Source organism: Blennius ocellaris (genome assembly GCF_963422515.1).
Source record: "Blennius ocellaris genome assembly, chromosome: 13".
NCBI classification, from domain to species: domain Eukaryota; kingdom Metazoa; phylum Chordata; class Actinopteri; order Blenniiformes; family Blenniidae; genus Blennius; species Blennius ocellaris.
Window position 1 is genome coordinate 16,617,596 of NC_137662.1, and position 20,872 is coordinate 16,638,467.

At 43.6% G+C, this 20,872-nt stretch overlaps 1 protein-coding gene across 3 annotated transcripts; it reads left to right on the forward strand.

Annotated features, from left to right (window-relative positions):
* The first annotated feature begins 1,557 nt into the window (after positions 1–1,557).
* Positions 1,558–19,365, forward strand: efemp1 (EGF containing fibulin extracellular matrix protein 1). 3 transcript variants are annotated; one of them, XM_080507501.1, is made up of 11 exons: positions 1,558–1,650; positions 2,307–2,410; positions 2,536–2,581; positions 2,748–3,035; positions 13,748–13,870; positions 13,982–14,101; positions 15,563–15,682; positions 15,775–15,894; positions 16,757–16,883; positions 16,970–17,165; positions 17,589–19,365. In XM_080507501.1, the coding sequence occupies exons 2-11, from the start codon at positions 2,330–2,332 to the stop codon at positions 17,748–17,750; spliced, it is 1,383 nt and encodes a 460-aa protein (XP_080363627.1). In that variant the 5' UTR covers positions 1,558–1,650; positions 2,307–2,329; the 3' UTR covers positions 17,751–19,365. The 3 variants fall into 3 exon arrangements, with proteins under 3 accessions (XP_080363627.1, XP_080363626.1, XP_080363628.1); XM_080507500.1 differs by having other exon boundaries at positions 1,569–1,660; XM_080507502.1 differs by having other exon boundaries at positions 1,569–1,660; positions 16,973–17,165.
* Positions 19,366–20,872: the final 1,507 nt, after the last annotated feature.

Sequence of the window (20,872 nt, forward strand, 5' to 3'; positions counted from 1 at the left end):
ATCAGTGCTTTGTCAGTATTTCTGCCTTCATGTGTTGAATAGCAGACTAAGTGAAATAAATGTTTGAGTGAAAAGTTGAGTTTTGTGCATTTTTTTCCCCCCTCCTTTGGGCAGTTTGAAGTCGTGTTTATTTACTGTCCAGTTTGTAATTTAGTTAATTCAGTCACAGTGTGACAAGACTGAAATATCACCAATGTGAAGGATCTGGTAAGATGCAATTGTTAGGACTTAAACACTTACAATAACAATAGGATTAGTGGATTAGTGCCTTGGAACAAAAGAATCACTTATTTCTACAAAATATTTAAGGATGCTTCCCGGCACCAGAGAATGTATCTGCTACCCTTTTGTCTACACCACTCTGAGAGGTCAGAAGGTTGGCTTTAGAAGAGATTGTGCCAAGTCCATTTCAGTCCAGGTCGGCAAGCTGCTTGGACACATACATGCACAAACACACAATAACTTGCTGTTTCTACACCCATGGGAAATCAGGGAAGCCGTGCCAATTCCAACAGATGTTCCTGATGTGCAGGCATCTTGTAAACACCAAGAAATGTATTAGAGGCTAATGTAGCGCCTGTTGACACTGATCTTCAACACAAGATTTGACTTTACCACCTGCTCCTCACACAAACTGTCCATACATACAGATCAGGGACTCTCACAGGATGACGGGGTATAACGTAACAACGTTGACTTATGAAAACACATTTTCTTAAATAAAAATCATGAATTAATGTGTTGCTGCACAAATGCAGCTGCTTATAGTACCAGATTCATACTAAGAATACGAGTTAAACTCAAAATTGAGGTTCAGATGGGACACTTTTCCCCCACTCTCAGGATTCACTAATAAACTTAAATGTGCATTCATTCGGTGACCACAATTGCAAAATTGTGGTTAAAATAGTATATTGAATAACTATAGACAAGTGCAACTATTTTTGAATTGAACTTGGTTACAAGGGAAAGTTTTCCTGCTAAAAATAATAAACCTCTTTCAAAACTCTCCTCAAAGTATCAATTACTTTTTAATAGCAGGTATTTGCGTTTATAGCAGACACTTGAATTTGCCTGCACAGCTTACATTTCCCAGAAAAACCATCAGTAAGTTTGACTGTCGGGACTCTTTTGTAAGCAAATGTAGAATATGTTGGAAAAAACAAACTTGTTCTGCTCAGTATGCAGAATGAAACACTGGTTGCATGATATAAATAAACATTATTAAAATAGCACACATAGGAAAAAGACAACACATGTCAAAGACTTTCACTGCTTGCACCATATTAGATTCTGATTTTGTTTTGTTTTTTCTTTTTAAAAGATACACGCTATCTACTTTAGATAGCACCGCGCATTCTCCATCAGCCATCAGTCTATAGAGGGAGCCAGTGTAACCCTGCTGTTGTGCTGCAGCTCGATGAGAGAAACTCACGGAGCCCAATCTAACACCCCCCCAGCCCCCCCCGCCCCCCACCGTATGTCATTCTCTACGAACCGCATGTTCATCACAAGAGCTGCTTGCGCTCCTCTCAAACATTTAACATCCCCTGCACCGTAAGGACCGACGTGTTTCCACACTGTTCAGGAACTACGCAGAGAGCGGAGGAGGTTTTCGACCGCAAGCCTGGAGAGTTGGATAATCCGCAGGTAGTTGCAGGTACGTCGGCGTCCAGGCGCCACTGGGATGACAAAGCAATCACTTTTGTGTGTGTGTGTGTGTGTGTTGGTATTATTAATGAAAGTAGCAATTAAACGAATCAAACAAAAACTTGCGAATGCCTGGGCAATAGATAAGATTGAAAAAAATAATAATAAAAAAAAAATCTCAAGTGTGGCATGTTTTTGTTGTAATTAATTTATTTCGAGGAATTGTCCAGTAACAAGTGTCAACGTGATTGAACAAAGCAAGTTCAGGGAAAACGCACTCGTGCAGTCATATGTGTGTGCAGATACATAGTTTTAATCAACATGAGGTCCGCACGGCTGATTACCTTCTCCGTTTTCCTGACACTTGATTGGCACACCGGGACGTGTTTACGCACGAACTTTACGCGCATTACGCACTAATCCATTAGGAGAAAAACAGAAAAACACTTCACTCGGTTGAAGTCGCAGATTTACCTGGAGCCTTGCCAACATCAACATCAAGCCAGCGGCGGGAGATGTTGGGACTCGTTAAGCAATGCCATCAATGATGTAATAACGGGTATTAAAACTTGTAGGCTTGTCAAGCCAAGGAAAAAAAAAAATAAAAAATGATCTTGCACGCTCTATCTGCTCGGTGCCTCTGCATCTCGTTACAGTGCCTCTCCGACGTTTGGTCGACATGCTGGGAATCTGCGTGTGTCTTTGTGCGGTTTTCACTCATGTCCTGTCTCAGGAGGCTGAAGAACCCATCTCCTACACAGTGAGTACATTCATCATTTTTTCATAAAAGGCTCTGGGTTTGTCTTGTCTTTATTTTATGCACTTGCTTATAGGGGCACTAAAGAGTGTGTTGTTGTGTCCCCCCCCCCCCCCCCCCCCCCTCAGTGTACGGAAGGGTATGAGTATGACAGCGTCAGAGAGCAATGCAGAGGTGAGAAATTACTGTTCCAATGTGTATTTTTTTAATGGAGATTGATGCTCTCTCTCTGACTTGTCTGTTTAATGTCAATCTTTTTCTATCTGATCCTTTCATCCAAATACTCTCCTCACATGTGAAATATACGTTTCTTTTTTCTCTCTCTCTCTTTTGATGTCAGACATTGACGAGTGTGCCTTTTTACCCGATGCCTGCAAAGGAGGGATGCAGTGTATTAATCACTTTGGTGGATACCTCTGCCTCCCCAAGAGTGCGGTCATCTATTTCAGTAAAGAGGGTGAGCAGGTGGTGCCTCGTGACCCCGTACCTCCTGCTCCTGCCGTTCCGGCAAACCCACCTCCGTTCACACCGGGGACTGCAGGTGGGAACAGTGGCAGTTCCTCGACGGGGAGCCGGATCATCCGCTGCACGCCCGGATTCACTGCGGACGAGCAGAACCTCTGCAGAGGTAAGGTCCACGATCATCAGGGAGGTGACGTGTCCCCTCTTGTCAGAAATTAAGACGATGGGAATTTCCTTAAGAACTACCAATTTCTCTTTTGCTGCTTGACACCAACACATGCTGTGAACACATGTTATCTCAGAAAGCTCCGTTGAAAAGTGTCTCAGGAGAGAGCTCGGCCTCTGTCAGCAAGCCTAGAGGTGTAACTAAAAGCAAGGCCTCGAAGTGCAAAAGGGAGGGCTGCCATATTCTCTAGATGAAAAGCATTTTTTGAAATCTTCCAGAATATTGAAGGTCTTTGGCCTTCATGAGAGATTACACCCTAAAAATGTGGTTGCAATTTGAGCCCCACTCCGATGACTGCAGTGTGGCTGCAGTATGCTGGCAGAATTGCTGGCAGAAATATTTTTATCTCCTCAATATCAGGAGTATGCTTTTGTTGAACTTGGCCAGGAGCTGCTCCGCTGCCTCGAAGAATGTGTCTCTTGCAGAACTATGTAGGTATTTGATAATTACTTGCTAACGACTTTAGAGCCTCAATAAGCAGCGCTCCGAAGGTGAACTGTTCATCCATCTGTTTGACAGTCATCAACAGCTAAACTATGCGTAGCTGCCAGATGTGTTGCAAGCCCCCTCGGTTTTCCTCACCGTGATGTCATGTTTTCTAAACTCTTTAGTTGCTCGCAGCGTGATGTTTTTGGCCAGAGTTCAGCTTCTTCTGAAAATTCTTGATATGCTGGGTATTGGATTTTTCTGCTTCGGGGGGGAAAAAAAAAAAAAAATGTGTGTGTTCACTTTTAGCCTTTACACCCACAGGAGCGAGTCCCTGAACCTCGACTAGGTACGAGGCTGCGACTTCAGTAGCCGCGCATGAGCGTGGGTGTGATGTTTTGTGTTTGAGCAAGCCACTTTGATCCCCTCCAATGGGGAGTGGTTTTTAAGATTCATTCTTTGTCTCTCTCACACACACACACACACACACACACACACACACACACACACACACACACACACACACACACACACACACACACACACACACACACACACACACACACACACAGCACACAACAAAGGCAGTTATCTCCATCTGGATCGGAGGCTCTCGTATCACTTTGCAGGCTCGTATCGTCAGCTTGTCCTCTGTCTTGTTCTATAGCAGCTTGAGGGTGTCGCTATTCAAACTCACACAAAATCCAAAAGCAAAGTGCATTAAAGTACAGCCCATGTGTGAAGGGTTTACAAACTCTCCGTGCCAGTAGGCAGGGCGATGTGTGGAGTGGCTGTGGGGTTGAGGTCTGCGGTCACGTCGTGAAAGTAACAAATTTGATTTTACACCTGGGGCGAAGATATGTGTGAGGCGTTTTATGTGTTTCTCTGAATTGGAACCCAATTAGGTTTTATTAGAGTGTAAAACATGGCAGCATATCAGTAGAAGTAACCACATAAGCAGGCTGGCATGGGCAGGATACGTATTCACTGGTGTGCTGTTTCAGTGCATGGGCTAAACAAAGATAGGCTGTTACTGTCAGTATTATTGCTTTGAAATGACTGCCGTTTCAACTGGAAGGCGTCTCATGCCGTTATGTGGGCGTATATTTCTGCTGGTAGAGTGATATAATCTGTGTTTACATCAGTCTCTGGTTTCTCTGTCATTACCTTTAACTTGCTACAATGAGCCAATTGTTCTTGGACACAGGATTGTCTTTGCTGCTTTTTTTTTTCCTACCGCCGCAGTGGTTGTTCCTTGCGACAACCTTGCTAGCGTAGGAATTCCCATTAACTTTGAATGTGTGTGTGGGGGGGGGGACATCAATGTATCAAATAGCGCTTACAACAGACTCCTTCCCTGCTAACTCACCACTGTGGAGGAAACCTGGAGTGCAGCGTCAGGTAGGGCAGAGGGGAAGATGAAAGGCTGACACTGACTAAATAACCACAGATGTGTCGGAGCACTGACCAATCCAGGTTGTAGCAGCGTCACGAGTCGTGCAGCTGCTGAGTTGTTTTGGTGAGTTACTGCTGAGTGTGTGTTGAATAAAGGAGAGATTAGCTGAATGCGCTGCAGAAAACCGAGCCAATTTTCCACATCACAACTTTAACGGTTTGAAAGAGAAGCTTCTCAAAGGAAATGAGTTCTCTCTTCCACTATTTAAGTGCTGATTAAAAGCAAAGCAGCCCGCAAGAAAATGTAGCGCACATGAATCTGATGTTTTCTTTCTCATTGCAGCTTTCATGTGAGGGGAACTGTTTGCAAAGAGGCATTAAGGCCCTTCGGCCCTCGAGTGTGAACGGGAGCCTGAGTGTGTGTTATTGCCCTGACACATTGGGGAAGTCGGCGCCTACTTTCAGCCACACTGTGAAACTATGAAGCTTTACTGTACGTGTGACAGCTTAATGATGCCTCACATTTCCATGACCTACACCCGCCCTCCAAGCACACGCACGCACGCACGCACACACACACACCTACAATGTTTAGCGCCGGGTGATGCCTACAAGCGGTTTGTTGTCGTCCTGTGTATTTATATTAACGTTTATTTTCAGCAGAGGTGAGATCACTTCCCTGAAAGAAATGAAGGTTGTCCATCAAACGGAGCGGAATCAGTCATCGGATCTCGTGAAAAGTGAAAAGCACTTACTGTATTTTACGACGCTCGTGTGCAGTTTAGCACCTCCACATTCGAGAAATACTAGCTTCACTGTATTTTCTGTGGCTTTAGGTATACAGCGTTCACCACAGATAATTACACCCATCGTGTTTTACATTTTGCGTGTCATGGTGTTCCTCACACCGGTTTTGAGTTTACATAGTTTAGAAGGAGCCTTCTTTTTTTTTTTTTTTCATTTCTAAATTAGATACCAATGCACTGCAGCGTGAGACATGAGAAGACACGCCACTCCTGTTTACCTGTCTGGTTTCTTCAGGTCATGTAGGCCACATTACCACCTACACGCTTGACTAATTTCAGCTATGTCTGGCCGCTCTTCACCTGTAGCGACTGGAAATCTTTCCTAAATATGTTCTAATAAGGCCGTTAAGCCTTCTGTGACAGAGAACTTGTGTACTTTTCCGAATGAGGCAGAGCGCATGCAATAACATTTTTCCGCACAGATGCAATGCACTCGGGAGGAATATCTCAGGAATGTCAGCGGTGGTTGTTTTTTCCGTCTGCTCCCATCTTTTGTGATGGTAGGAATTACTCACCACCTTGAAAGATAAGCATCGGATCGATCTGCGCAGAGCAGGAATGCGGAGAGCAGAGGAAGCAGGGCGATCCCAGAGGCTGCGAGGCACGGCACAACACCGCCGGCAGGCTTCATGATTTGACCTTTACAGTTAACACTTTGGATCTCAACCTGTTGTTGTCACGCCTTAACATTCGCATTCGAAGAAACAGGCCCCAGCTGTGCGGCTTCGCCGACCCACTGCCAATGGGGAGAGACGAGACGACACGCGAAACGTCCCCGCAGTTTATCAGGAAATTCCTCTACATCTTATCCTGTTTCTCCAAAATCCTCCATCAAAGATAAGCAGCACAGATCCAGAAAATATTGTTGCAGTGAGAAGGAAGTCCTCTGATTCAGGATACGATGACTGGTAAGCAAAACCGATGCTCGCCAGGAAGCAGTAGGATCAAATTCCAAAGTGAAAACTGACCCATTTTGTCGGGTTGCTCAAATAGAAAGACACCTGAGGGAAACCTCTGTCCCCGCTGAACCCTGGCATTACCAGTTAAGCTCCTGTCTTCCACCCAATGATTTACACTGCCCCCCATCTATATGTCTTCACATGCAGCCCTCCCAGCGCCCTATGATTTTACTCTCCTGCCTATTGCACCTGTTACAGTACAGCTTCAGTTGTAACTACTAGTGTTGAATCTATGAGCCTTTGTATTGTGAATGCTGGCAACACCGGCGGGCTGTACAGTGCTGAAGTGGTTCACACTCTCACCTCATAATAAGAATGTACATAAAACGAGCACACGTTGGCGTTGGAGGCTTTTTCGTTTCTTCCCACAGTCAAAATACATGCATTTTGCTGGAATCGGTGATTAAAACTTGCCTGGATGTGTGAATCTGGATTGTTGTGTTTACGCTGCTTCCCTCCACCGTAAGTTTTATGAAGCAATATAGAAGATAGATGGTGACACTGGTGTAACCGTTGGTTTGTCCCGGGAACAGCTTCCTGTTGCTATTTGGCCGTTAAATAAGTTGCCTTAAAATTTGTCAGACAAACATGTTTTCTGATACAACTTTAAATAGACTATAATTATTTGTACCTTGTGGCAAAATGTAACTGCCAAAATGAGACAAAAGCAATTTTCTTTGGTTCTATTGAACATCTTGGAGGCTCGCTCAGCCAACTCAAATCACCATTTCCACATGTCTCGAGTTATTATTTACAAAGAACATCATTGAGGACATGTCAGCACCCTTTGGAAATCATTTTGTGCTTTGACCACCAGAGAGCACTGACAAGTATATTTTTTAAATGCAAAATATCCACTCAATATTTTTTCTAGGAATTCAACATTGTTGACTAACTTAATTTTCAAAGCACTAAAAAAAAAAAAAAATTCTTTGAGTTTAAAAAACAACAAAAAAACGACATAATAAAACATTACGATTCATAGTTTTCCAAATGAGATTTGAGTATGAGCATTCCTTTCAAACACCAAGCATTTTTCTTTTAATAGTTCAGAGATCATAATAATAAATCAATTGTACAAACCTGATGATTTTGCAACTTCCCAACGGCTGATAAACAACTTTCAGCTTCTTTCGATTGCCAAATGTGTTTTAACCTCTGTGTCTCTGCAAAAATTGATTTCATATCGACATTTCAAAATGTATGAGTGGTAGGCCCTCTCAGCTCACAGCTAGAACATCACTGGCTCAAGTCCATTGGGGGCCTTATACTATGTGGAGTTTGCATATTCTGCCTGTGCACGTGTGTTTTTTTTCTCTTTCTGAGTGTATGTGTGTTTGTTTCTCAGTCTTTGCCCTGTGATTTATTGGTGACCTGCCCATGATGTACCTGGCCTTCGGTCATAGCTGGGATTGTCAGTCTCTGTAAATTCAACCAAACCAACTTGACAGATCCCCCTCTGGCCTGTACAAGGTGACTGTACGGTCGGCTGTTATTGCTTGCGGGTTGCTCTAGCGGCCCCCTCGCCGCCGCCACCACATCAACAATAGCAGGGAGGGGTGAGGAGAGGAGAGGGAAGCAGCTTTGCCGTGCCTCCTTGGTGTAAGTGCCTGATGTTGTTATTATTCTCCCTGAGGTCGGTGCCTGTCCAACGGCCAGCTGCTTCCTCCTCTGATGTTCTTACATGTGTTGATCTTTCCGTTTACCTCATGATGGAAAGGGGCACGGTGCTGCTATAAATCACCATTCAGCACTCAGCCGGCTGACACTCGCGTGCAATCGCAGAGCTGCTGTTTTCCTCACATGTTCTCCCGTTCTTGTTATCGGGCTCTCTCTCGGAGCATGTTTACCCCGGTCCCCGTCGGCTTGCTTTCATTCTTTCCAGGGCTGCACATAAATGGCTGCAGCCGTGTCAGGTGGCCGGAGTGGCTGATTATGCTCAAGTTGCTCAGCACTTCGTCTTTCAAAGCATTTTTAGAGGAACAGGAAGGACGATTATTAGTCGGGAATGCGGCTGGCACAGTGGACGGATTCTCAAGAACGTCAGGACTCTGCGGGACCTTTAGAATAGTGTGGAACAAACTCGCAAATCAGTTAGTGAGTGTCAGCAGGACTGAAACTCCTGTTCCTACTGAACAATGAGAGTGATGAGAAGGGGAATCTAGGGAGCGGTGCAGTTAGCCGTGGAAATATTTAATGCCCTAACGTGGATGGAAACACGAGGAATATAATATCTGAGTGTCTTGAATTCTTTGATTTCTTATCTGTTTTGTGTTTGGTTTTGCTTTGAAAGGGAAACACAGCCACTCCCAGTCGTCCCAGGGTCGTGCTCAAGCCAGCGATAGCTGCATTTTCACACTGCAATGCAGAGAGAATTATACCCCGATGAAACGACATGCAGTGCAGCGTGGGGTGAAGTTAAGGTGTGTGAGGTTAAGCAAAACCGAGCGCTTTGGGAATTGTGTAGTATGACATGCTGATAAATTTGACGTTGTGAAATTTTATGGGCCATTAAGATCACACGTCTTGCACCCTGCTTTCCCCAAAGATTGAATTATCCAATAATCAGAGGGAAACAGAGACGTTGTCCAACAGCAGGACGGCTCCAACTGTTCCTTGGAACAGCTCAGGCTTTCCGTTGCAGTGGTGGTGGTTGGGGGGGGGGGTTCAGTGAAAATAAAGCAAAATACTCTCAAGTGATAATTACAGCAAGTCCTATCATGTCCGTATAAATGTGGAGCAAATAGCACATTGTTCTGAATTCAAGCCAAACGATTTTTACTCTCCAGTTTGGATGGATATACCATGAAAACATGTGTGTGCCTGCACACACAAAGTGTATCTGTAAAACACAGCTTGGCAAAAAAGACCTTGCGAACACCTTCAAACAGGACCTCAGATGCACATGCAGTCACTAAAAACGGAGACATACGCAAATTCTTCGAGCTGCAGCTATTGCCGTTACTCCCCCGGCTCCCACAAGGCATTTAGAATTAATCTCCCTGAAAAGCAAGGAGTTCTAAACTCTGACATCGCGTAAGCACACGCGACGGTAAATCTAACTTTAAATCAGAAAAAGCCCTCTTTTTTTTGTTGTTGTTTGAAAAGCGCTTCCACCCTCTCTCCTCATTCTTTCCTTTCACATCTTCCCCACTTCTGCTCTGGACAGCCTTATCGTACCCTGTGATGTTGCAGCAAGCTCCCACTTGGAAGAAACTTGTAAGCCATGCTGAACAAATTGAGAAAGAAAAAAAAAAAAAGAAAGAAAAAAACCTGACCTCAGAGAACAGGCTCACTTCTCCCCACTCACAGCACATCATCACATTTGATAGCTTTTCGCTGTAAAATCTGTTTTCCTTTGTAAACTATATGGATTGCATGTGGCAAGCTGTGGAGACTTTATGGGACCGAGGAGCCATCGAGTGTGGGATACTCTCCTACCCCACCCACCCGCACACACGCACACAACTCCTGCGAAACTTTATTTTGGCAGCCTCTAAAAGGTTTAGTGACAAAGTAGCAGTTACCACGAGATATTCCTGTGAATGAACCTTTGGATTGCATTCAGCACATGTGCTTTTATTTAGAGCTCTGCAAACTTCTTTCTTTTTTTTTTTTTTTTAACTTTTTTTTTTTGTGAGGAGAGGGAAGATGACTCTGACTTTTCCGCGCAAGAAATACGCTGCTCATATTTAAACAATTTACAGTTAGACATGTGCAGTCACTTCTTTCTGTAACTTTTCATGGTCTCTGCACTTACTTGTGCGAGCGTTGGAGCGCGATTCAAAAGCAGCTGGATTATGTTCCCTGCAGCAACAACACCTTGTTTAATGACTCTCGTCGTCTTTCAGAGAGCCAAAAACCACTTTGCCCAACGGTGGCATAAACATTGTAGGACATCTGCCAGAAAAGATAAATGCAATGTTGTGTTATCTAGTTAAAAAACAAAACAAAACAGTCTTTGCAAATTTCAACAACTATACTTTGTAATTGAAAAAGTAATTGACGAAAGAAAGAAACAACAGAGATAAACTGCAGACAGAAGAAAGACAGCATTTAACTAATCTTCAATGAACAGTGTTCAGGGGGAGTTTAGTCAACTGGGGCCATGTGCTTGTGACCTTCCATTACAAGCTTGTTTCACTATCTTCTAAACTCAGCAGCTCCAACAGGACTCATAACATTTAGCTGCTCTATTCTTACTGGCAGTACATCTTACATGTTGTCAGTTGGTTTAATGTCACCGAGCAGTAGAACGGCTCTTCAACTCACACTTTTGTTAATGCTAATGCTTTCATAGGTGGGTGACAGTGTGTCTGTTAAATCTGTATGACTGTTTTCACGTTCAATAAAAGCCAACTTACAAGACAGGAGTTATGCACTAAATCGTTACGGCCAAAACTTGTCACAGTGAAGAGATCAGGAGTAACCGTAACGTCATGCAGGGATATCTGTGCTAACTTTGGATTGTGTCCTGATTTTAGTCTGAGCTTCAGGATTATTCATGTGTGATGTTAGAAATCCTGTACAACAACACAACTGGCTCCAGCGAAATTATCACCATCACATTTATTCAAATTTGGGAATTTGATGGAGATGATTTCTTTTGATTCATGCCCAACATTTTAAAAAAATGCCATTGAAATTGATTCAAGTGCAGGTGGAGTCAGTACATTCTTTTAGCGCACAATGGTCTGTGTGAACACAGACCCTCCCAAACATCTGCATTGTCACGCATTGTAGCATTTAACTAATCCACTTGTTGGCTTTTATATCTTGTTCGATTACGTATGTAGTGACATGAAAATCATAACATTTCATTTGCATCATCGCTTTTGTTGTCCATTTGTTGACACCGTGATCCCATCGACCCCCGGGACTTCCACTCATTAGGAATTAGGAGTCTGACGTTTGCGTGGTGTGAATCTGCTCTGGTGCCAGAGGGCAGGGCATTTCCAGTCTCGATGAATCACCAAATACCTCCAGTAAGTGGGCGTGGTCATGAATCACAGGGGCTTGATTCTGGCTCCTGCTGTTGTCTTGAGTAATTGCTGATGTTCATTCAATTTGTTGGTGCTGTACTCAGGGTCTTATTGTCTTTATTTATTTGATAAGAGCATTACTAATTCTTTGAGAGCTCTTCGAGTTTGCACAGCTGTCTTTGTGCACGTGGTCCCTCATTGTGCCTTTCCAGGTATTATTCACCTGCTGTGTTATTAACACTGTTCTCAGACAATGGTATTGTCATATAAAGTATGTTTCACCAAAAGTAGAAATTCTCGATATCATTTCTCCATATCAAACAGGATCTCATCTGGAAGTTTCACCAGCGGTGACAGGCACCTTGTGATGTTGCATGTGGGACGCTGTCCCAAAGTGTAATACATCTGGAATCCAAGTGTTTGGTTTCTTTCGGACACTTCATGCTATTCACACATACACTTTCACGGAAGACTTTCAAGACTTTTGTTTTTCCTAAACAGCTTTTCTCTGTGCATTCCATGTCCTTCACCTGTTGTTTCTGAGGTGCACCTTCACTTAAATCCCACTTTTCGTTCAGCAGATTTACATCTGCTTAACTTTTCCGTCATAGCAGAGTGGATTCACTTACCTGCAGTCGGCCTTTTATTTGTAGCCCAACAGCAGCTCAACTCAATGGTGGATCTGGATATCGTGGGTCTGGAATATTGTTTCCAGCTGAAACCACATCACATCAAACATTTCAAAAGAAATATCAGTTCAAGATCTTCATGCAGCAACAAGCACATTCCTGTGCTCTTTGTGATTGGAGATATTTATTAGTTTTACAGATTTCATCACTGTGTACCCTCCATGAATGTATAATATTTTTTTTAAGACTGGCTGCATCTGAACCTGGTTGGAGAGTAAAATAATCATATCAGGAATACACAGTGCAGCTTACACTAAAGGTCTTTTAGCTATTGTCAAGCTCCACACGTGCCAAATAACAACACAATAATAGTACCCTCTTCTTTCCCTGTGTGTGTGGTATTGAGGATAACTGTCTGTCATGCCATTAAACTGATGCCCAGTGGCTGTCTGCATATGACGGGTTGTGTCAGACCACCCAAGAGGATTGCTGGTGGGCCTCGAGGATGAGAGTATACACTATTGGCATATTTGTAGTGTGTGTGTGTATGTGTGTGTGTGTGGGTGGGTGGGTGGGTGTGTGTGTGTGTGTGTGTGTGTGTGTGGGTGCGTGCGTGCGTGCGTGAGTGTGTGGGAGGTTTACAGTGAGAACTTTTTTTTTTTTCCCCAAGAAGCTGTGACTCGGAGCAAATCAAAACTGAGATGTGTGTTTGTAGGATCAACATTAAACGTAGAATTTCTTTCACCATATTGTAGGTTTAACCAGTAGTTAGGCACATACTCATCACCCCATCGTCTCATTACTTCTTAGTGCACGGTGAGTTGTTCCGAGACTTTCTCGACGTCAGTAACTTTTGGGTTTGCACCTCTGAACACCACGTTTTTAAGCTCCTCAAACTCCCGTGAAACTTCTGTTTTCAAAGTTACAAAACTTGTTAAACAGGCGTGTTTTCAGCCCATATTAATTATGGTGCGAGAGACTGAAAGTGTTTGGATCTGTTTGCGTTTGGCTTGATGGATGTCTGTTGAGAGAGCAAGGTGTTGAGGCAGTGAGCACAGGACTTATCAGTGGAGCTATTTCCCCTTCTCTTTCATGTGCTCACACACACACACACACACACACACGCAAACCCCCCCCCCCCCCCCCCTTCAAAAGCTGTCCTGTTAGTAGAAGATATGATCTGTGTTCCTTCCCTCACCCACAGCCTCTGAATAAAAGCCTTCTTTATTTAATCGCCCGCCATCCATGTGAACATGTGTGTTTATGCCCATGCGTTGTCATGCGGTGGTGTCAGTGATCACAGGTTTTACTGTCTGTGGAAAACAGTTCACACGTCACAAAGCACCTACACCGCAGACATGTTGCTTTCGTCTGCCATATGTTCTTGCGTTACGACGGACAATAGCCTTGCGCAGCTCCTCTCAGTGCCTGTGTGTGTGTGTGTGTTTATTGCAGACATAGATGAATGCACGACGGGCAGAAACACTTGTGGGTCTGAACAGACGTGCTTCAACTCCATCGGCTCCTATGCCTGCCAGTGTCCTCCAGGCTACCAGAAGAACGGAGATCGCTGTATTGGTGAGACAAAACACCGACCGCGTGCAGTATTAGTGATTGTAACGCAAGCATACGAACCGATTTGAGCGGCAATTTCAGCCAGTCCCGAATGACTCTCCTGTGTACCTGCAGATAGAGACGAGTGCGTCTTAAGCCACTACTGCCTGCACAGATGTGTGAACACCCAGGGCTCCTACTACTGCGAGTGCAACGCAGGTCACAAGTTGGCCAGCAACAACCACAGCTGTGTTGGTAAGTCACTGAAAAGCCGTGTGTGCTCATGTGTGAGGGGGCGTCTGTGTATTCACCACTGAATTATAAAAACATTTCGCTTCAGTGCTTTGTTAGGGAGAAGCAGCCTTACCAGACATTTTGTACTGAAGTGAATATCCACCTAATCTACTCATGTCAGCAGGGTGAGTCTCGATAGATTTTGACTTGTTAGTAATTGAATTATTGAAATTATATAATAGCAATAGAACAAAATCCTGCAAAACAAGTACAGTAAATAAACATTAGAATTTAGATTTAAACTAGAATACTACTGCCTGAGCATGCAGATAGTTCAAGAAATCTTTTAATCAGAGCATCTTGTGGCTTTGATTGCCTTGAAGCTCAGATCTATCATGGAACCTGAACCCACACAAAGCAAAAGTCAAACAGTTACAGAGCTGTTGATCTGTAAAGGATATTTGGAGATTTGTATGTGCACACTGTACTGCGTTTGTATTTGTACCTTATTTTGACTTCAGAGTCAAGATTGTGAAATTGTAATGTACATTTCTGGGATAGAAATAAAGAACAGTTAACAATGTCCTCATGATATTTGTGCAATCATAAGAAGCGGTTGCAGAAAAATATGTTTGTAATAATTTTAGTTCTATATTGTGGTGGAAGTCAGGATTTGGGGTGCTGATTCCTCATGACAGACTGTTTATGATATCTAAAGTATTCCAACAACAGCTAGCGGTGCACTCATTCGTGAGTCATTATGGTGGCTCCCTGGACTTTTGCAATATGCGTTGCGTTAGGCTTGGGGGAGGTGGACTAAAGATGCCTGACACTTTTTAACTGTCAAAAAGAAAAAGAAAAAAGGTGAAACCAAACGTTAAGGAGTCCCCAAGTTCAAGGGAGTGTTATTACACACAGACGTTGAGAAACAGGAGCCCTGAAGCACTGAAGCTCAGCAGAATAGCCACACAGAAACAGAGACACAGAAACACAGACAGACTGACAACCAGAACGAACAAGAAAAGGCCATTATGTACCAAAGCCACTAGGTGACAACGATCACACTCTCAGGTACGGTTGAAGGACATCAGGGCGAGAACATCAATCAAACACGAGGAGGGGACGAGAGAGAGTTAGATACACAAAAAACATGACAGAACACAAAAAAAAACTACTAAGACTTATTCATTGGAATAAAACAAGGATTCCTGTCCAATGCCTTTAATATACTTTATTAAACTATTTGCCAAGTGATGCTCTAACGGAGGAAAGAGGCCGAGCAGCGCACCAGTGGTCCGCTCTGTTATAGCACAGAAAAAAGACCAGACTTCAATTCTGGGTTTGAGACTGCATGTTTTTCTTATGCCCGCACATTATGCTTGATTCAAATTGATTCAAAGTGGGACTATTCTTAATTCATATTTCACATGCATATGCAGTATTTAAAACAAGTTTTTTTGTGTGTATTGTTTTTTTTTTCAGATGTGAATGAGTGTGAGGTGCAGAGTCCCTGTCAGCATCACTGCTACAACCTGATCGGCTCCTTCCTCTGTCAGTGTGAGCAGGGCTACGAGCTGGCGCCAGACATGGTCTCCTGTCAAGGTAGATACGTGAATCAGCACACACATTCCTATACGTGACTTATGGTAGCAGTAAATGCATTTTAGCAAAAATTTGCGTCGCTTTCTTTGTAGACATCGATGAATGCAGCTTGTCCAGCTACATGTGTCAGTACCAGTGTGTAAACAACCCAGGAAGTTACTTCTGCGAGTGTCCTCAAGGATATCAGCTCCAGGGAAACAGGCTGTGTCAAGGTACTGTTGTCATATCCCTTTTCTTCATTTGTTATTTCTTCTTTTCTGGCTATCATCGACATGCGCATACGTGTCTTATTCATCTGCTTTGTTTTCACACACGACAAAGCTCCCAAACAATATCACTTCTCTCCTTCACTTCATCCTCCTCCACGTTGTAAAGTCTTTGAAGATAAGTGTTTGAAGGACTTGGTGATTTTTGCTATCGCTCACTCTTCTACCTCTCGAGCAGGCCTGAAAGCCACCCAGTACTGTCACGGAAAGAATGCAGAGGTTAAGCAATGCAAACACAGCAACTTTGTGTTGCCCTGCTGAGCCACCTCTGTGAATTTATATGCATGATGTTGGTTTCTTGAAGTGGATTTATTTGAAGCTCCGGCGCGTTCTCAAAGGGAGAGCTGTTATTTTTTCCTTTCCCCCTCGGTCAGGTGCAGGCTTTATAGGGCGAGCCATGAATCCAGCCTGTTGTGTCAGGGGGACGTTTTGGTGATGAATCCAGGTTGCTGTGCCAGAAATAGCTCTGTGGTTTGGGGCACATTTGATGGGTCTATTTTCATGGCGCAGCAAAGTAGGAGCTGGAATCGGGCCTACATGGGTTTGCATCAGGGGCTTCCCTCAAATACAGATCTGCAGGCTTCCCTCTTGTGTTTGCTCGCATCTCTTCAGATGCGGGAAACGTAGCTGCAACCCGAAAAGCCCCATCATGACCACATGCTGAACTTTGACTGTGCTTTCACTGCTCTGATTCATGAAGCGCGCCTGTACTTTGGAAGCATTGTCATCCAGCTATTTTTGATTAGCAGTTAACAGATTCTCTCTCGCTTTCTCTCTCTCTCTCTCTCTCTCTGTCACTGTGCCACAGATATAAATGAGTGTGAGACAGGGACTCATAACTGCCAAGATGATGAAATGTGCTGGAACTATTACGGAGGCTTCCGCTGCTATCCCAGAAACCCCTGCGAGGCGCCTTACGTCCAAACCTCTGAAAAGTCAGCAACCTCGATGACTGCCATTTGTTTCTTCATCATGTCTGTAAAGTGGTGTCAGCAGGATTGTCTAAATCCTTGTGTTTCAGCAGCCGCTGCATCTGTCGCTCTCAGAATGACTGCCAAGGCCTCTCGCCCTCGATTGTCTACAAGTATATGAGCATCCAGGCGGACCGCACCGTGCCAGCAGACATCTTCCAGATTCAGGCCACCAACATATACGCCAACACACACAACACCTTCAGGATTAAATCTGGGAATGAGGCAGGAGAGTTTTTCCTTCGAGTAAGTCAAAAGCTCGGTTTGCAAGAAATGAAGAGCTCACAACGAAACTCTTAGTGTTCTGACACGCCAATATTGCATTCTGCAGAACGTAGTGGAAAAACTTACAAATTGATTTTTGTACAAGTATTGTTTTCTTATCTAAATGTTAATATAGTTTTGGGAGTTTTTTTGTATAATTGTATGACTTGAGTTTATCATTCTGTGCTTCTTGTATATTTATTTTGTTTTATCAATAGATATAAAATCCACTAAATTCACAGTAGACTGATTTCCAAACATTGACACTGCACAGCAAAAAGACTATGGTGAAATCATAGGGGGAGTTTGCATGTTCCTCCATATGCAAATTGTTTTAAGTGTGTATATTATAATGTCTGTTTTCACACATTTACACACTGATTTTATTTTTTGGTTTTCTTGCAGCGTTCCAGTAATGTGAGCGCCATGCTGGTGCTCACCAAGCCTTTGTCAGGCCCCCGGGAGTATATTGTGGACCTGGAGATGGTCACTCACCATCTGACCATGAACTACCGCTCCAGCTCAGTGCTGCGGCTCACCGTCATAGTGGGACCCTACGCCTTCTGAGCAACACCGCTTCCAGCAGCTCGCATTGAGTCTGGTTCAGCCAACATAGCAGTGTAACACAGCAGATGCCTGTATCAGCCTAACATACAGTACTTTACATTTTCATACAATGCGTGCATTCAACCTATAGCATAGGATGCCCACACTCAAACAGCAGCACAGCAGGTCCAATATGTTTGCCCATGTTAGACCATTTGAATGCTATCTGCAGGTGCTGGTTAACGGTTTTGGCATCTACTTTTATTTTATGTTTCAAGTTGAATCGTTTCTTACAGAATTTTTGAAGTGCCTGAACAGAAGAAGAAAAAAAAAAGTTTGAATGGAGCATTTTCATCCGCAATAGTAATTTACAAAGCAATTGTTAACAGTGTAGTGGGGTTCTTAGGAATGGAGGCCGACTACACACACATTTTAAAGGCAACTGAAGCAACCAGAACTTCTTATCACATCGTGTGTGTGCACCAGTTGCAAGAAAGAGAGAAAATCTATGCAAACACAATGAACAGACCTTGTAAATCACAACTTCTGTTGATAAATGTTTGAGGTTTGTACTGCTGTGCTGAGCTGTTTGTGCAAGTCTTTGTGTAGTTTGCCCTCATGAGTAATAATTTCCAGAGAAGCCCCTGAACGGTTCAAAAGTGTAAAGGGAGGGGATTCGCCTGTGAGTTGAGAGTATTAAACTTTGTATTACAGCAGGCTCGATGCTCGTTCGACTTCACTCACAGGAGTTTAGTCACGTACATACCTGGCAACACATGTGTGTGGGTATGTGTGTGTGAATGTATGTTTTGAGTCTGTGGGGCTGCCTTTGTTTATGCATGCAAGCAAATGTAAGTGTGAAGCACAGAGGAAGCGAGAAGGGAAAGAGTGAGAAAGAGCTGGTTCCCTGGGTTTAGTAGATGTGGTTGGGCCATCCCAACAGCTTTTTCTCACAGAGGCAATAAGAAGAGATTTTTGAACCGCAGAACATGTTCAGGAAATGACAACTTTTTGTAACACACCACGGCGAACTGACCGCCTTCTGGTGCCACAGTGGTTCTCCGGAGACACGGTCGGTCTTTTCTGATGTCGGTCCCAGGCAAGAAATCACCCTGGCACCAGGCTGGCTTGCGTGATAAAGATAATTACAGCATTTTGGGCCTTGTTCATGCGTGGCACAGGGGATTATTAAAGTGTGAATACAATGCCACCAGACCTTTGGCAGAATAAGAGCTCTTTCACTACCCGCTTTTTTTTTTTTTGCCTTTCAGGACTCCATGTGTCTGCTTTGGCTTATTGCTGAAACACTGTAAATTGTTGACGCACAGTACTGTAAAACCACATTGAACCACCACGCTGTCACAATTCTTTAATGTAGAAAGTCATTCAAACTTTGCCCTAAAATTTGAATGTGGTTTCAGCAGTGATTATGTCGCAGTGCCTTAGAGATAAACACACACAAAAATGTAACACTAATCTAATCATTCATGCTGTCAAGATTGATAACTTCCTTCGGTGAAATGCCTTAATGTTTTTCTCTTCTATTTAAAATGTATTTTGTCATATGTATCTTATATTAATTGTACTCGGAAGAGCAAAAGTTATATTGTTGAATAAAATATGATGTACAAAAGGGGATGAGTTGTTTTTTTCAGCTTTAAAATGTTTGGATCATTAAATTCCCCCCCAAAAAACATGCACTGGGGGTCCCTGAGCAAGACCCTCAGCCCCCCCCCCACCTCCCTCGTGAGTGCTGCTCTGTGCGGCTGCTACCAACGGGTCATTTATAGCACAGGGGATTAATCTGATGCTATAAAATGAAAAGAAAAAACAAAAAATATTCTTGTACAAAAGTGAGCAAAATATGACTTCATAATCTGCAAATGAAATAGCTGCAGCTGTGTGGAACAGACCTACAAAGGGATGTAGTTGTTAACACTTTCGCCTCATAGTGAGAAGATCCCACAGTTCAAATGTGTGTTGGACTTTTGATGTGGAGTTTGAATGTTTTCCCTGTGCATGTTTGGATTTTACACTCACACAGTCCAAAAACATGCATTTGAGGCTAAATGACTATCCGAAATAGCCTGTCGCTGTGTGTGTGTGTGTGTGTGTGTGTGTGTGTGTGTGTGTGTGTGTGTGTGTGTGTGTGTGTGTGTGTGTGTGTGTGTGTGTGTGTGTGTGTGTGTGTGTGTGTGTGTGTGTGTGTTTGCCCTCCGACAAACTGGTGCACTGTCCAGCATTTACTTCGACTTCGCTCATAGTCATCTGGGATTGGCGTCCTGCCACCCTAAGTTGGATAAAGCGGCATGGATGGATGTGTGAAATGCTCTGCTGCTCTTCCCATGCCTTCGGGGAAAATGTGAAGATGATTTCATCTGAATATAACAGTGATAAATGCAGTCAACATGATGCCATAACCATCATATCTATCTTGTTTACAGGGATCCAGAGGGGCTGCAGTAAATATAGTGTGTTGAGTCAATGTGTGCTGAGGGATACACTGACCCAACACGCTATATTACTTCAGTCACACACACACACACACACACACGCACACACACACACACACACACACACACACACGCACACACACACACGCACGCACACGCACGCACGCACGCACGCACACACGCATGCATGCGCGCACACACAGCATATTTAAATGTGAAAACGGTTGGGAGTGGTTTTATGGTAAGTTGTTACTCAATCATGTAGCTGTCGAGAGCTGTAGTCAGAGCAGCACTGGGACGAGTAAGATGATACATGATGTGTCATTGTTCCCCTAACCCCATCTTCAGTTCCCCGCTCGCTGGGCTGTGCTCTTGCTGTCCATGCATGATTCAAACCCTGTGAGAAAACATTGCTCACCCACTTTCTACTGCGACTCAGCCATGTGTTGAACCCCTCAAGAGGGGCAACATTTGAATGTTCTTGATTAATATTCCACTCAGGGTAACGGGGAGGATAATTAACTTAATCTCCGTGCATATAAGCTCAACGTTTCATTAATCATTTTTAGATTTATTGGGGAGATCAAAGCCCAACTCACTGGCTGAAGATCACAGGGAAGGAAAAGAGTCATGAAAGTTCAGTAACTTCAATGTTTGCTATAATCTGTCTTGTTCTCCACACTATGTCCC

Coding starts and splice junctions, on each gene's coding strand:
- efemp1 (XM_080507501.1), top strand. CDS start 2,330: ATGCTGGGAATCTGCGTGTGTCTTTGTGCGGTTTTCACTCATGTCCTG. Junction 14,102..15,562: donor CAACAACCACAGCTGTGTTG/GTAAGTCACTGA, acceptor TTTTTTTTTCAG/ATGTGAATGAGTGTGAGGTG. Junction 17,166..17,588: donor CAGGAGAGTTTTTCCTTCGA/GTAAGTCAAAAG, acceptor GTTTTCTTGCAG/CGTTCCAGTAATGTGAGCGC.